This window comes from Aptenodytes patagonicus, chromosome Z, assembly GCF_965638725.1.
Source record: "Aptenodytes patagonicus chromosome Z, bAptPat1.pri.cur, whole genome shotgun sequence".
NCBI classification, from domain to species: Eukaryota; Metazoa; Chordata; class Aves; order Sphenisciformes; family Spheniscidae; genus Aptenodytes; species Aptenodytes patagonicus.
The window spans coordinates 4,679,390-4,696,894 of NC_134982.1; the positions used below are offsets into that span (position 1 = coordinate 4,679,390).

General features: G+C 43.3%; 1 protein-coding gene across 1 annotated transcript in view; it reads left to right on the forward strand.

The window, feature by feature from the left end:
* The window catches only part of LOC143172921 (lipoxygenase homology domain-containing protein 1-like), a 148,831-nt gene that overhangs the window by 72,251 nt on the left and 59,075 nt on the right, over nucleotides 1–17,505 (forward strand). The window contains exons 19-26 of the mRNA XM_076362807.1: nucleotides 3,323–3,620; nucleotides 4,164–4,318; nucleotides 5,608–5,741; nucleotides 6,653–6,801; nucleotides 8,111–8,215; nucleotides 8,943–9,071; nucleotides 13,954–14,135; nucleotides 17,366–17,482. Coding sequence (XP_076218922.1) covers nucleotides 3,323–3,620; nucleotides 4,164–4,318; nucleotides 5,608–5,741; nucleotides 6,653–6,801; nucleotides 8,111–8,215; nucleotides 8,943–9,071; nucleotides 13,954–14,135; nucleotides 17,366–17,482 — 1,269 coding nt within the window. The remainder of the gene's footprint in view (nucleotides 1–3,322; nucleotides 3,621–4,163; nucleotides 4,319–5,607; nucleotides 5,742–6,652; nucleotides 6,802–8,110; nucleotides 8,216–8,942; nucleotides 9,072–13,953; nucleotides 14,136–17,365; nucleotides 17,483–17,505) is intronic.

Sequence of the window (17,505 nt, forward strand, 5' to 3'; positions counted from 1 at the left end):
ATAATTGCTTGCTTTTTTAAGACTCTATAATTTAAGATTAGGTTTCTCTGATTTTAAAGGAAATAAGCTTTCCAAAATTTATGAGTAAAAGCTATTAGCCAATATCAGATTTATAATAAAGCCATACGTACAGTGTTCTGTTTACATAGCCATGTTTATATCCTCTCTCAGATGTTTATTACTGGACTTTAAAGTTCTGCCCATTTTCTGTGATTTTTTTTTTATAAGCACACAAGGCAGAAGCTCTGAAGCTTTAATAGACAGATCCTCTATCTCTTTCATTATATGAATATTTACAGAAAGATATGGGCAAGGATAAGATTCTGTGAGCCACATGCTAATAGGAAATGTCATCAGTTATAGACAGGGCATGCAGGATGATTATAGCAAATCTAACATTAAAGCAGTGTAAGGAAAGACACATTCTTTATGCCAGGACAGCTGGATCAATTTTAGTTTTCTGATAAGCATCTTGTGTGTAATTGATTTTGTTTTAATCTACTATAGAAAAAAATGCTTCTAGACTGAAACCTTATATGCCAAGTTGCCAGATTTCAGCCTGAAGCAAATGTTTGCAAGTTTTATAACATAAACACTGCCTAACAGCATAAGCAATCATCAGAAAGAAGTCATTGGTTGTTGAAGGATTGTGTGGAGTAAAACCTTCTATCCAACTTCATTAGGTAGTAATCCAGACAAATAATCTAAACCAACAAGGTTTTGTATCTGCTATATTGACTAGAGAGATGGAAATCTTCTTACTGATACAGCCTTCTGCCACTAATGCATTGTAATCACTAATGATTGTATCCTCTCTGCACACTAGCGAAGTGAGACAATACTCTTCTACTTTTCCAGATGAGAAGTAAGAAGGGCAGTCCAAGCCCATGTTCCGTGTTAGAGATCAAGTTATCTGAGTCCAAGTTTACTGCCTTTTCACTATACCATTATTGCTTCTTGCTTGGTTCATGTCTCATGCTAAGTATTAAATGTATCTTATTATTCAGTTAGAATCATAGAATAATAGAATCGTTTAGGTTGGAAAAGACCTTTAAGGTCATCGAGTCCAACTGTTAACCTGGCACTGCCAAGTCCACCACTAAACCATATCCCTAAGCACCACATCTACACGTCTTTTAAATACCTCCAGGGATGGGGACTCAACCACTTCCCTGGGCAGCCTCTTCCAATGTTTGGTAACCCCTTCAGTGAAGAAATCTTTCCTAGCATCCAATCTAAACCTCCCCTGGCGCAACTTGAGGCCATTTCTTCTCATCCTATTGCCTGTTACTTGGGAGAAGAGACCAACCCCCACCTCGCTACAACCTCCTTTCAGGGAGTTGTAGAGAGCGATGAGGTCTCCCCTCAGCCTCCTTTTCTCCAGGCTAAACAACCCCAGTTCCCTCAGCCGCTCCTCATAAGACTTGTTCTCCAGACCCTTCACCAGCTTCGTTGCCCTTCTCTGGACACGCTCCAGCACCTCAACGTCCTTCTTGTAGTGAGGGGCCCAAAACTGAACACAGTATTCGAGGTGCGGCCTCACCAGTGCCGAGTACAGGGGCACGATCACTTCCCTACTCCTGCTGGCCACACTATTTCTGATACAAGCCAGGATGCCATTGGCCTTCTTGGCCGCCTGGTTCTTGGCCGCCTGGGCACACTGCCGGCTCATGTTCAGCCGGCTGTCGACCAGCACCCCCAGGTCCTTTTCCACCGGGCAGCTTTCCAGCCACTCTTCCCCAAGCCTGTAGCGTTGCATGGGGTTGTTGTGGCCGAAGTGCAGGACCCGGCACTTGGCCTTGTTGAATCTCCAACAATTGGCCTCAGCCCATCAACCCAGCCTGTCCAGGTCCCTCTGCAGAGCCTTCCTACCCTCAAGCAGATCAACACTCCTGCCCAACTTGGTGTTGTCTGCAAACTTACTGAGGGTGCACTCGACCCCCTCGTCCAGATCATTGATAAAGATATTAAACAGAACTGCCCCCAGTACTGAGCCCTGGGGAACACCGCTTGAGACCGGCCGCCAACTGGATTGAACTCCATTCACCACAACTCTTTGGGCCCGGCCGTCCAGCCAGTTTTTTACCCAGTGAAGAGCACGCCCGTCCAAGCCATAGGCAGCCAGTTTCTCCAGGAGAATGCTGTGGGAAACAGTGTCAAAGGCTTAACTAAAGTCTAGGTAGGCAACATCCACAGCCTTTCCCTCATCCACTAAGCAGATCACCTTGTCATAGAAGGAGATCAGGTTAGTCAAGCAGGACCTGCCTTTGATAAACCCATGCTGACTGGGCCTGATCATCTGGTTGTCCTGTATGTGCCACGTGATGGCACTCAAGATGATCTGCTCCATAACCTTCCCCAGCACCGAGGTCAGACTGACAGGCCTGTAGTTCCCCGGATCCTCCTTCTGGCCCTTCTTATAGATGGGCGTCACATTTGGTAACTTCCAGTCAACTGGGACCTCCCTGGTTAGCCAGGACTGCTGATAAATGATTGAAAGTGGCTTGGTGAGCACTTCCACCAGCTCCCTCAGTACCCTTGGGTGGATCCCATCCAGCCCCATAGACCTGTGTGTGTCTAAGTGGTGTAGCAGGTCACTAACCGTTTCCCCTTGGATTATGGGGGCTTCATTCTGCTCCCCGTCCCTGCCTTCCAGCTCAGGGGGCTGGGTACCTGGAGAACAACCGGTCTTACTGTTAAAAACTGAGGTGAAGAAGGCATTAAGTACCTCAGCCTTTTCCTCATCCTTTGCCACTGTTTGCTCCCGCATCCGATAAAGGATGGAGATTCTCCTTAGCCCTCCTTTTGTTGCTAATGTATTTATAGAAACATTTTTTATTGTCTTTTATAGCAGTAGCCAGTTAAGTTCTAGTTGGGCTTTGGCCCTTCTAATTTTCTCTCTGCATAACCTCACGACATCCTTGTAGTCCTCCTCATTTAAAAAAGAACTCAGGCGCTGAGAATCTGACAAACTAGTATGATATTTTGGCATATGCGCCTCTAATACCAACATAGAGACAATACTAGTGAGGAGAGCAATGGAGAAGTAGGGAGCCCAGTAAATATGAATTCAGCTCCTATCCTTGCCATGGTTGTTCTGAATGTCTTCAGCTTAGTTTGTTCAGATGAGATTTGATGATGGGAATTATGAAAGAATAAAACAGGAAGGAAAAAGTAAAGGTAAACTTGCATAAAAAATTGATCTTACCCTTGCTTAGATGGTTTTGGGTGATAGAGGTGATGCTCCTCATTTTTATGAATGCACTGTATGAAGTTAAGATGTCTTATATCCTCCTGGGTGCTGACTTTCCCTTGGTGGCAGAGAGAGGCTGCAGATGTTGGCAAGATTTATAAGATTCGGATAGGCCATGATGGGAAAGGCATTGGGGATGGCTGGTTCCTGGAAAGTGTCACGCTGAAGCGGCTTGCCACGAAGACGAAGGAGTCTGATAAAAAGAAGAAGAAGAAAAAGAAGTCTGATGAGGAGGAAGAAGAGGAGACCAAGGTGGAAGAAGTAATGGATGTCTATACGTTTGTGGCACACCGCTGGTTGGCTAAAGACGAAGGAGATAAGGAGCTTGTGGTGGAGCTGGTGCCTGACGGCGAATCTGCCCTGGAGGGTAATTATCAGAAGGAATGTGCTTGTGTGTGGGGATACAGCAGTTGCATGAAGGACGATAACCACACTGTGGTGTTTTGCAGGACCATTTATGGCCCCCCCCAGCCATCCCACTGCCCCAGGCCCGCAGTGTAGGTTACACTGTGAGCTGGTTGATCAACTGTAGGGAGGAAAAGGACAGTGGTTAAACTCAGGCAGAGCATGGAGGAGACAGCCTGAAATGGGAGTATCCTAAAGGACTGCTATAGGATTCTGAAAGGCTTGTCTGGGGAACTTGAGTTGAGAGTCCCACAGGTTACCACCGTGGCTAGAAGTTTAGCAAGCTTTAACTACTTATTTGGTTAATGATGAGGGCTGGAGAAAGATGGAGCCCCTCATGTTTTAAGACACATGCAACCATTTTAACAAACTCCAGACAAAACCTTTCTTAAAGCTGACTGTGCTGGCATTTTTGGGCTACCCGCTTTCATGGTGAGCCACAGATCTGATGAAATATGCCTATTTCTGGGCTCTTCCTGATCTCCCTTTGCAATTTTATTTGCAGAGAATACTTACGAAGTCCATGTTCTCACTGGGAATGTGTGGGGGGCTGGGACGGATGCTAATGTCTTCTTGAGCATCTATGGCGTAGGAAGAGGAGACACGGGTGAGCGCCAGCTGAAAAGGTCGAATAACCTCAACAAGTTTGAAAAGGGCCAGGTAATGCATGAACTCAACTCACTGAAGTGAGCAGAAGGCTGGCAGAGCTCTCAGTTATGCTGGCCATTCATTACAGTCTCTTCTCTGCAAGGTTTGGCTGCTTCTTTCAGCTTAAAACTCAGATGTGTTTTATTTCTTAAATGTATTATTTAAAGCAAAATGCCTCAAAACATTTTCCAGGGGAAATACTTTTGAATAATAAGCTGAACACCAATTCTACATCGGAGCCACCTTTTGCATTTGCTTCCTGTAAGCATTCTGGTAATAATGTTTCCTGCCAGGAATACTTGAAAACCACAAACTTTAAATTAATATCGGAGAGCATTTGTGAGGCAGCTCAGGTATGTCAGTATTTAGATTGCAAATATGATTCTAAATGTTCTACTCCACCAGTCAGGGCATAAAAGCAGTATCACATGGTGTGCTATAGTTACATTATAATCTAATCCAACTAAACAACATCTCTTGTAGATTGAATATTCACCATAAAAATGTTTATGAACAATTAACAAGCTACTATTATAGCCAGGAATTGTTCAAGGAATAATTTTGAATAATAAAAAATTACGGAAATAATAAGCAGCTGTGGAAAACTTGAGAACAGGAAAAAAGAGCCTAAGGTGGTTAAATAAGCTGTTAGCTGTGATTTATGAGCTTGGCACCGGTGAAACTGCAACCTGCGTATGGTTCTTCATTCAGTGGGAAGAGCTCCAAGCTGCAAAGGTAACGCGTTCTGCTCTTGGGAGTAGAAACCCAAAGTCTACCAACAAGTTAATCACATTAAGATGTTTAAAGTATTATGATAACAAGGTCCATGCTGTCACACTAATAGAGCTAATAAATGAACATCGTGGTTGTAGTAAATGACAAAAGGAAAAAAAAACTTGTGGTTTGAAATAAAACACATGGAGGTGCACAGGAGAGTTTCCATGGAGTCAATATGTTTCTGTCCAGTTCCAGATTTAATCCGGGGGAAAATGCTGAGTCTGAAAGGAATGAGATTTAGGAGAGATGAGTTAAACCTAGAGGAAGCTGAAATGGGGATGAGGTAAAGAAAGGAGCGAAGGGTTATGCAGCTCCCTGGCTGTTACTGTCTTGTAGGAGCCAAGCATGAGTGTAATGGGAGAGCTCACAGCTCTTTAGTTATTTTAGTACAGCTACCCTAAGAATACAAGGGAGACTTACAAACATCTTTTGTTTTAATGGGAAAAAATTACTCTGGCCCAGTTACTGCCTCTCTTTCCCCCTTTCTGGGAAACACAGACATTTACCTCTTGCCTCCTGTGCAGGTGGATGTGTTCACCATCAAAGCCATTGACCTGGGTGAGCTGAAGAAGCTGCGGATCCGCCACGATAACTCTGGTGCTAGCCCAAGCTGGTTCCTGGAGAGGGTAGAGATTGTTGACCTCAAGGAAAGCACCACGTGAGCAGCCTGTTGCACCCTTTTCATACAGTCAGAAAAGGGGACATGTTCTCAGGAGCCTGCAGAACCACGGGAAGGCGGAGGAGATGCAGAAGGGCATTGTCATAGCTCCTCACCAACTCACAGGGAGCAGGCATCCTTTGGGATCCTTGTGATGATTGTGCTGTTATACTGAGTGTGGGGCCATTGTGTGGGGTTTTGCTGTCCCAGCATCTCTGCAGTTTAGGAACCTGCACTGTTTGGAAGGAAACCTCAGCTTTTCTCTGTTTCTCCTGAGAGGGACTCTCCCTCCTGAAGAGGTCTCCTTGCAGAGCCTGCACTCATGTGTTTCCTTTCAAGGCTCCACTCTGGAAGTCCCTGACCTCACATTTCGTTTGTCTTTTGTACCTAATGCAAAGATCTGGGCCAAAAGCAAGTCCTGATATAAGCAAACTCCCATGATTTTCACAGACAGCTGGATGAGCAAAGCCTAGGCTGTTAGAAACCTGAAATGCAGGTTTGCCTTTGAGCTAGAACATGCTTGAAGTCACGTGCTTAAGAGTTGCACAACGCTCTGGTGAGTGGGACTGCTCATAAGGACCTCAAGGCGGGTCCACTCTTCATAAACATAAAATGCCTGGGAGACTGGAGGTTCCCTTGAGTTATTTAATTTTTTCTGGGAGTGAAACCTAAAAGGAATCAATCATATGGGGCTGACAGCTCAGAAACAGCACTTTTCAGTAAGTGCTCGCTGACCTATTTATGGATTTAGTTCCCACAAACAACACCAGAGCTCAAGGATGAAAACAGATGTATTGTTCAGCTTTGAGTAATCTTGTTTTTTTTTAAGTAGCCTCTGATCTGTGTTTGTTTATGTTATTAAAGCCTGTGAAGTCCTGTGTAAGTGCTGGGTGCTGCTGTCATTCTTGTAGGTATTATTTTCCATGCCAGCGGTGGTTAGCAGTTGAGGAAGATGACGGTCAGATTGTCAGGGAGCTGGTCCCAGTGGATGAAGCATTTGTAAAGAAAGATTCGGAAAATGATGGCCAGTCTCTTGCAACGCTGGGCCTGGAACAGAAAGGTTTATGTTAGCCTTGTATTTCTTCCAGTGTGGGGTTGAAAAGGAACCAAGTTATTAGCGCTGCTGAGGGCATTAGTGGTTAGCGTTCACTGGGCTGTGAGTAATTCTGCCCCGACCATGAAGTTTTCAGGTGTGAATGAAGTGTGAAGTGCGTGTCAGCCAGCGAGGAGTGGACACTCCTCATTTTTAGGTGATTTAATCATCTTGCAAGATTGGACCCAAAGTGAGAAAGCTAGGAAGATGGATAAGATGTTCAGTCATCATCTCTCAACTGAAATGCACATTCGTTGCTAATATCTAAGGCATAAATCCCAGCCATTTCACATCATGGACTGGAATGGCTAAACATTTCAACATGAAACCGAGCAGAGAGCAAACATGACCAGAGAAAGGGAAGGGACCTAAATTTGTCTCACTTTCCATCTTGCTGCTTGTGTCCGTTGTCCTCCGAAATAACTTTGACTCTCTTGTACATAATTTTGCATGGTAACCACAGAGCAATGACACACTCCTGGGTCTGATGCTGAAAGGTGCTGAGTGCCCAGAATTTCCATTGGCTTCACTGCCAGTGAAAGGTCTTAAAGTTCCCCCTCAGATGCTTTCAAATACATGAATGATTTCCACAAATTGTATAGCCAACAAATTTCCACAAATTGGATAGCCCTTTCGTTCAGAAGGACCTTCTGGCTGAGCAGCATCTTGGAAACATGAGTCTAACTATGGAAGAAAGGTGCCAGTTTGGAAATCTTGAGTAGGTTTTTGCAGCGCAGTGAAGACTATATTGGACTTTTCCACAATTTTTATGAGTTTACTGCGCTTGCTAGATGATGGTGCGATAGAAACATCCCTAATGATGCTATTGTGAAGGGTGTGTTCATGAATATGAACTGTATATATCAACATGCACATACTTTCTGGTATGTGTTATATGCACATATGTTATATAGTGCTATTACAATAAAGGGGGCAGGGAGTGTTGTGGGGTTTTTTTTAATGAAATAGCATTGTAGGCAGAGGCAGATTTGAAGAGCCTCATGGATTCCCAGGAAGCAAATGGGAAGGCTTGAGCACATTTCTTATCGGTAGATATGCAGACAATGTACTGAATGACTGGAGCAGTAGAAGACTCTGCAACCAGATAGCCCAGCTCACCCCAGGAGCTACCACAGCGTACAACAGGAATTAGAGATTACAACATGGCTGTAATCGGTCAAAATAAAACCCAAACCAAACACACATGTGCAATGAAAAGTAGAGTTAATTCCTGCTCAGACTTCACACTCTTAAATTAAGATATTTTATCTGACAGCTAAATCAACAACATACACTGTGAAAGTGAAAACCGGGGACAAGAAGAATGGTGGGACAGATGCCAACGTCTTCATCACTCTCTATGGAAGTAAAGACGACACAGGTACGGCTTCACGTGATGGAACAGGATAGCACCTCGCTGCTGGATACCTGAAAAGACAGGTCGTGGTTTCCTTTTGTTTCCTCAATACCCATTCCTCACTCCTTTTTAGCACAACTTCATGTTCTCGCTGTCTCCGCATACATCATGATAGCTGGGAGCATACCACCAGCTGCTGTAAATCACTGCTGAACTTTGCGATGCTGATTTGCACCAGCTGCTGATCTAAAGGCTTTAATTTCAATTATAGAAACAGCGCAGTTGACTGGGACTACATTACTGAGTAGTGAATGCGGTGAATGATTTGCTTTCCTCAGCAATGAATCAGCATGCTCCTGAAATCCAGCTCTCCTCTGCCTCTCTGAGTGGCCCAGAAGTATTTAATCAGCTGATGAGCAAATCCTCTTGGAAGGAGCTGAGCTGTGTGTGCAGTGACTCGGATGCCTGTGACAGTGACAGGGAACTGCTGGGTAGGACCAATTTCTTTAGCTGTGAACACAGCACAACAGCATTGTCCCTGTGGCACTGCCAGAGGATCACTCAAGAAAGGAATTATATATATTTTGGGTGTTGATACGGATTTGGGTTCAGAGGGGGGGAGGGAGAAAGCTTGGATCTTGAGATGAAAAGCCATTTTTTACATTTTAGCCACTTCCCCTGTTCCACTGTTGACATTCCCAGAGGATTTGTTTCACATGCTGAACAATGTCCTTTTGCATCGCCACAACAGGGATAGTCAGCCTAAAGGCCTCAAAGATTAACAAGAACAAATTTGAGCGTGGGAAGGTAGATGAGTTTACAGTGGAGTCTGTGGACATTGGAGACCTGAAAAAAATCAAGATAGGCCATGACAATAAAGGTAAGATAATCTGCTTTTTAATGTAGTATTTCTAGTGCATTAGGCACGTTGCTGTATGAAATAACCTGCCTCCAAGACCCCAAACGTAATTTAGCTTTTATAGTGACAGATCCTTGCTGTCACTTTGGCTGTTGCTGCTACTATCTTTGCTGCTAATACCATTTCCCATGGCTGTGGCAGTAAGAGCACAGCGGTGGCAACTTGCAGGTACCTTTGCAACCTCTCTCTCTGTAAGAGGCTCTTTAGTTTTGCAGCCAAGTCTTTAGAGAGATTTCTCATATATCACAAAACCTGGTAGTTTTTCTTGTTCCACATGGGACCTATTGATTTGTCTCATTTCTTTTATCAATATTTTTCTTGTTTTCATCATCAAGTCCTAGCTGCTTCTTAGACATAGATGTATCTCTACTTAAAACTAGGGAAGCAGTGGAAAGACACATGGATTCCTTCCCTGTGGGGCACCAAGGGACATGTTTGTTGATAACTCCTCTGTCTTATTACAAAGGCAAATTAATCCAAGCAATGGAGTAATTAGCACTTCCACATGCAGATCTTTAACCTGACGCATATAGGAATGTAAAGCACATTAGCTCAAACCTGGACAATCGCTTGCAATGATCTTTATGGTATCTATTTTTCCATTGGCAAAAGAGAGGAAGATGTATTTCTCAGAGGTCTGGAATGCAATGATTCATTTGCTGTTGTCTGTAAAAGCTTTGCGGGTTATTCACCGTTATCTGTCCAACCACAGGTAATTCAACTGGCTGGTTTCTGGAATGGGTGGAGATTGATGCCCCATCACTGGGACAGTGCCTCAAGTTCCCTTGTGGCCGTTGGCTGGATAAATCAGAGGATGATGGAGCCATTGAGAGAATTATCTTCCCTGCAGAACTGCAGACAACGGAATATATCCCATGTGAGCAGAATGCCATTTCCCCGGGATACACCCATCATTACAGAAGATAAAATCTCACTAGCTTATGCAGTTTTATAGGCTTGGCCTCTCCCTTGAATTGGCTTTGAAAAACTTATAAATATATCACGTGCCAACTATTCCAACCACTACAAGAGGGTTCCTCTGAGTGCTCTAGACTAACATTTCCTGAGTTTCCCAAATCAGAGAGTCATTAGAAACTATGTGGCTGTGTATGATTGTCTTTTTGCTCCCTCTTGCCCTTTCATCTCCAAGTCCTCAGCCCGTTCCAAGCCGTCTTCCTCGTCTCCAGTTTCCCTTTGATCTTGTTCCAGTCTAATATTGCTGTTTCTGTTGTCAAAGCAGACACTTTGGTCCTGCTTCCAAGCCTTGGTTCCCCCAGTACCTTTGACACTGCACACCCCTCTCTTGCTGAAAGACCCTCTTCCAGAGTTTCTTCAGTGTAGTGCTTTTCTGATAGTGTTGCAGCGGTCTGCCTCTTTTAGCATTCTCCAATTTTTCCTTACTCTTCACTTTACTCCCCTCCAAATTAATGTTTGGGGTAAACCCAGTGTCCTTTGGGAGCTCCTTCTGAGTACTAAGCTTATAATTTTCAAGTCTGCTATGGTACCTCGAACTCTTCTATTCAGGCAACTTCTCTTCCTGTCTGCAGAACATTGAAAATCAGATAACATGGCTTTCGTGAAATAAATGACTGGAAACATTATTTTGCTTATTTTGTAGCCCTCTCTTTCCCTTTTCACATGTGCATCCTTGACTGTGTGCAGGGAACTCGCAGCCCTGGGACTGTATTTGATTTGTTCCTCCCTGATCTGCCTCATTTCAAGTTGTTGACAAATATTTCCTGGCCCACCTTCGGGGGACTATCAAAATTGCCTCTTCCCTTCATTAGGTTGGATGCCACAATGGTGAGGGATGAGCTCTGGAACTTGAGAGTTGATTTCCACCCCATGCCCTGCCAGGTGCTTCCTAGGTCACTCTGGACAAGTGATAAGTTGTTCACACCAAAGCTGTCTCTTATCTCATTGCATCCCTCATTGTATGCATTGATGGTATCAAAAGCCTTACCTCCTGCAGTTCCTTATTTAGACATCAGAAGTTAGAGCTGCCCAATCTCTCTCTTTCTTCCTTAGTTTCCTTCTGCATAAGTAGTTGTGAGAATAATGACGCAGAAGACTATCAGCTGCTTTGGCTCCTTCTTTTTTACTGTCAACACTGTGGTTCCTGTTAAAGGTCTCTTTCACACTGGCTGGCCTACCCTCCAATGTCCAGATCCTCACATCCTGCAGTCTGTAAGCTAAAATCATCTTTCTTCTCTGAGGATCTGCCAACGTCATCTCTTTGTGCCTCCCCCATGCTTTGGCCAAGCTATTTTTTATTTCTCATGTCTTGCTTGCTTTACCTAAACTGTCTGGAGCAGAGGAATGGATGCTCTTTGCTCCCTTCCCCACTTTTGTCAGTCAACTGGAAGACATAACAGTCTTTCTGTTTGAAAAAATAAATTTGTAGGTAGGTATAGTGAATATGTTCATAGGAGTGAATATAACCCAGAGACCTTGTATGTGCTTCTCATCAGGTTTTTCCATTTTATCCCAGTCGATATATATTTTGATGCAGATGTTGACTATATAATTTATTAATGTCCCTGTATATTAAATGATGTAAGAGTTTCTGGCATACCATGCCTTTGAATACATAGGTCGTGTAAACCTGATTTTTGTCAGCCATCCACATTCAGCCTTTGAAAATAGTCAGACCTCTCTGGCAAAAAGGTTGCACCAGACTCAGTGTCAGCTTAGGCTGTTTCACCATTTAAACCGTTCCCGCTGTGCTATTTACCGCATTCTGGTTTCTGAACTATTAACCTGGGGGTTTCAGTTTGCCAGAGGTAACTAAAACGGTTTGATTTGTTTTATGATGACACGTGCCAGAATTGTTTCACGCCCAACAAACGATGAAAACATGTCATCAGCAGTCCAATTAAAATCATGCCTGTGGGGATGCAACTTTAAAAGTGCCATGTAAATGAAATCGGAGTCTGACAGCTGAAAGTTGTGCTGCTAGTGACCTTGTTACAGTGCCGCTTTGCTGGTTCAGTTCTAAGCTGACGTTAATATTCAAGCAACAAGAGCAAGCACCACGGACTTCAGCAGAGAAGATCATTTTTAATTCATAATGCGTCGCATGTGATTTTTGGTCTCCAGGATTTTTTTTCCCCCCCCCCTCTTACATACTGCAGAAACTATTCCAGTTTACCTGCAGCACAGCAGAGCAGATTTCACTGAGTTGGGCAGAAAGAATACTAAGTACCTCCAGGCTGACTTTCTGTAAAGTAAAATTTCTTAATCTCTGTTTTCCTGAGAGCCGTGTTTAGAGAGCCTGGGTTTTTAATGAATGATTAGTTCCCGATACGCATAATCAGAGTTACTCCAACAGTAATAGATATGGTGCCAGAAACCTTCTCTCTACCCTAACAGAGATGCTGAATCTGAAATATAGCACAAAGTACTGTAGTTTAAATAGCAAAGATGACTGAAGTCGTCGCAGTGTGGGAGGATGCAGATGACAAGCAGCTGAGAAGATTGTAGTGAGGGATGGGAAACGGTGGAAGCTGGGTGGGTGGTGTATGGGAGAGGGATGGCCAGGAGCAGGTCCTGGTGATAGCGCTGGGTGTCAAAGGCTGTGCTTATGGGTAGTGGCGTGGACTATAGGGATTGTGTGCTCCTTGCGACAGGAGAAGTCCCTGCAGCTAATCACTGGTGCCCACATCTTACCTGGCATTTTTCATCTATAGATTTCAGAAAGGATTTAAAAGAGGTAGGGACAGGATTCAGTTTGCAGATGGCACACCTGAATTTACATGTCCTCGTGACAGTGGAGTGTCTGATTTCCCATTATCATCGATGGATGTTTGGTCATTCACAGATGGTGGATTTGGAGAATGATTCAGCTGACCCTGAGGAAGATGCCTGCATTTGCTTGTCTGACTCTTTCTCCAAACTCCGCTGACTTTAGTGATTACGTCTGGAGATGTACACACCTATTTGACGTGCAGGCATCTGAACATAGGTCTCTTACTCTGTGAGCTAAACACCATCTCAACTCGGAAACTGAGGTGGGAAGCGGCTTGACTAAGGATATTCAGCAAATCTGTAGCAGAGCCAGGAACAGAGCCCGTCTTATTCCTGGGTCAGTCTTCTTCCTGAGCAAGTCCGAGTCATGCTCCAGCAGGACTCAGGACTGAGAAGCTGTGAAGATAGAAAAGGACAAAAGGAGGCATCAGATTTTGGGGTCATGGGGCATTCTGGAGAAACCAAGGGAACAGAATAAGGAACGATCCTTACCGTTCTGCATTCACCATTGATCTAGTAGTAATTTAACCTGTTTGCCTTGGTGTTAAGGAGAAGGTGGTACTAAGAGAAAACTAGATCCGAGTGGACAGCAGAGGGTTTTATTTCTTTTCCTTATGATTGATTTTTGTCACTTGTTTAGTGATGAAAATAATAGGAGATTTTTTATCAATAAGGCTATCTTGAATATTTATATACTGCCTCCAGTTGGCTTAATATCATCCATCTGCCTAGTTGCTCAAAAATTTGTGAATTCATGTTTTGCTTTAAGACTTGAGCTGTTGAAGTAAATCCTGTTTCAGTAACTTTAGATGGCAGGTATAAATATACTGAGTGCTTTCTGATCATGTGTTTAACCCCAAAATCTCAGTAAATGAACATGCATCAAGGTCAAATGACCTTATAGGGTTAAAGGAAATTCCTCTGGATTCAGCTTGGTAACTGAATGACCACAAGTGTGTGATTCCTGCCCTGTCCTCTTCAACCGTTGAGTTTTCTAATCCAGATTTTGTTTCATTAAAATGTTCTTAGGAGCATTGGTATACTGCTTACTAACTTTTGTGGGTCTGTTTTAATTTTCTGCCATTTCCTAAATCAGTTGTTCCTTACGAGATCACGGTCTACACCAGCGACATCTTTGGAGCTGGCACGGATGCAGATGTCTTCATTGTTCTCTATGGAAGTGATGGGATCTGCACTCAGCAGAAATCCCTGTGCCTCAACAAGAGAGAGCAAAGGATGTATTTTGAAAGGAACTCGGTGAATCAGTTCATTGTGGAGGTAAGATCAAAGATGCTCACTCCCATCTTAGGTTGACCTAAGGGGATTAAGAAGAGAAAAAATGGAGTGAAGTGGGAACTTCTCCTCTCTTAGGGAAAGCTATTCAGCTCTTTTACTTGAAGAATGTGGGTTCAAAACTCTGTTCTGCAACAGACTTACTGTGTACCGGATCAAATCTTTCCTCACTGACGTCCAGTTAGTAGCAACCCAAAGGTATCAACATGCAGTGTCCCTGTGGCCTAATGCCATGTGAAGCCTTGTAAAGGCCGGTGCAATTTTATCACGGAGCTGAGATGTACCAATACATGGATACGGAGGCTTGCCCTTCCAGGTAAAGTTGAGAGCCACTTTGGAAGGTCTTTACATCTTCCATTTCCTAGACCACGCTTGGTAAAGAGAGGGTATCAGTCTCCAGGCATGCCGGATCTAATATGTGTACCTCTCCTTGTCACTCTTACTTGCTTGCACTTTTGCTTTCTCTTGCAGTTTGCAATACTTTGAAAGGTAACAGGAAACAAATGCTTGCGCTATCACTGAAACTAGCTGCCTTGTGTTTAAGGTCCCTACGCATCCTTTCATGTTCCTGTTTCAGCAGATTATGTTGAAGGATCTGGTCCATGGTGCTCACTACTTACGTAGCACTTCATTTGGGGTGGATGGTCTGTTCATTTTTTCTAACTCTATGGCAACCTAAGCATCATGCTCTGTTTCTCTGTATCCTCGGACAGAGAGATTGTTACTTTGCTGCAGACGCTGTGATTTTTGAATACCCGAGGCTAACTTTTTGAAAGATCTTATCAAATGTTTCCTGAAGTGTTTGCACAACTGTATGCAAATACTAAGCCGGTGCACGTAAATGAGTGAGCTCATTTACATCCACAGTATTCAGCAATTCCTGTTCATAATTCAGCCTTATTATTCAGGAATAATTCCTATTCCTATTCAACCTGTTGCGACAGGACAAGGGGGAACGGCTTTAAACTAAAGGGGGGAGATTCAGACTAGATAGAAGGAAGAAATGTTTTACGCTGAGGGTGGTGAAGCACTGGCCCAGGTTGCCCAGAGAAGGGGTGGATGCCCCATCCCTGGAAACATTCCAGGTCAGGTTGGACGGGGCTCTGAGCGACCTGATCTAGTTGAAGATGTCCCTGCCCATGGCAGGGGGGTTGGACCAGATGACCTTTAGGGGTCCCTTCCAACCCAAACTATTCTGTGATTCTGTGATAATATATTGTTATTGCTGAGAATTTGTGAGAGGCAAAAATATAGGCAGTCCTGCTCTGGCCTATCTTTTTGGTACTGCTTCATGTCCTCACCTTCCCTCCCTGGATGCAACACCAACACTGTCTTTGTAGAGAACTGCACACCCTCTTTGTGTTTTGAGGTTGGTTTGTTTTTGTAAAATAATTGAAGGCAAATCTTAAACCAAACTTTTTAACAAGTTAAAATGCTTCCAGCCCACGCTGTTGTTATATGGCATGAATCATAAAATAAATCCCCAGTGTGATTCCTTAAAAACAAAGAATAAGACTTATTTTGGTGGAGTTTCTGCACGGTTTTTCATAACAGAGGTTGCATTAACCTATAGGTATAAATCTTAAACTGAGTGTTACTGTTATTTCTTTATTCCATAAGATTTATTTTAGGTTTGGTGGAATCGAAAACATCTGTACTTTTCTTAGATGAAGTGAGTGAAAATGCAGTTTGTTCTCCAGATTTATAACATCATATTAACCTGTCCCCAAACTTCATTCTCTTTTCACCAGTTTCTCTTGCTGCAGGAGATGGGGATGAAGAAAAATATATTCTTCTTTCACCTACTTGTGTAGAGCCATAATTTGGAGTTTAACAGCCCTTAAAAACAATTTGGGGATCTCAGGAAACACAAGCTGAGAATTGCCTGTTTGTTTTAGTGATTTTAACTGCCAAGCTTTTATTTGGCAAAAGAGGAAAAAAAGATTAGAGACTTGTCTCAGCTGTGCTCCCAAGCGATGATTTGTTGGAGATGCATGCAGCAGAGTAAAGATCACTTCTTCTTTAACATGAATCTTTACTGGTCAAGCATCACTTTATTGCTATGTATTGATTAAAAGCCCCATTGAAAGTTGAGTATTTGGACAGGACAAAGGAGGAAGAAAATAATTTTCCTCTAGTGTATACTTGTGCGCATGCATGAGTTTTAGAAATGAGTTTGGGTCATTTAATTATTTTGCAATTGATGCTTATGCTGTCTAAAGTCAGGGCAGGGCTGGCGAAGTCAAATCCCGTTTGTTCGGAGTGTGAACTCCTTGAGTAGCGCAGTCAGTCTTATTGAGTCGAGGAGTCTCCTAAAATTACCGATGTCTTTTCTTCAGTATGGGACAATTCTGTCAGCTGGGAAGAGAAGAAGGGAGTAGTCTCCAGTGGTGCAAATTAAGATGTTCAGTTTTCTCATGTTTCCAAGAAAAAAAGACTCCAAGTCCCTACGGACAGAAAGACAGCTCAGTGTGCTTCTCCTACGTGCAAGGGGGGGTTGCAGCCAGCCTTGTTTTTTTAAAGGCCAACTATACAAAGTTTGCACTGAAATAACCAAAAGCTATTACTTAGGAGCAAATATCATTTTTCCTGTTCAGGCCTTTGGAAGGGAGGTGACTTAAAAGTAATGAACTGGTAACAAATTACTCAAGTAATAAGGTGAGGCATAAAAAAAACAGTAGTCACTTCATAAGATAGTGATCCTGTTGACTTGCTCAGAATGGCATTGGGATTCTGTGGCAGAACAGGAGAGAGATAATATAAAATGCTAGGCTGTTAATATTGTACTTTGACCTCAAAGCTATTGTTCCAGTGTTATAAGAGTGCAAATAAGTGTTTAAAAAGGAAAGGGATATAAAAAGAACAATTTAAGATGCAGCAGCACTGCCATTTCTGAAGAATTACCTTCATTCCCACTCATAGAGAGAAGCCTGAGATGCAGGATTGCTGCTGTGCAACCAAACCAATCTCATACTGTGGGTAATTTGTGTAGAGCAAGATTCTCCCCATTTTTGGAACAGAAGTTCGGGGAAACCCTTTAACTAAAATGCAAGTTAGGGCATAATTGACATCAACGCTAATATTTGCTCCCCTGGGGCTTCATACAGACTGGAAAAATAGGAAATAAGCTAAAGAAGTAGTGTCTCAAAAGTTACTTGTTGTTCATGCCATAATCTTTCTCTTTTTTTTTTTTCCCCCCTTTCTTTTTTCTGTAGCTGGAGGATGTTGGTGACATTATTGAAAAGATTCGCATAGGACACAAGGGTGGAGGACTGAACTCCGGATGGCATTTGGACCGTGTGGCGATTCGGAGACTGTTGCCAAATGGAAAGGTAGGCTGCGAATCCCAGTACTC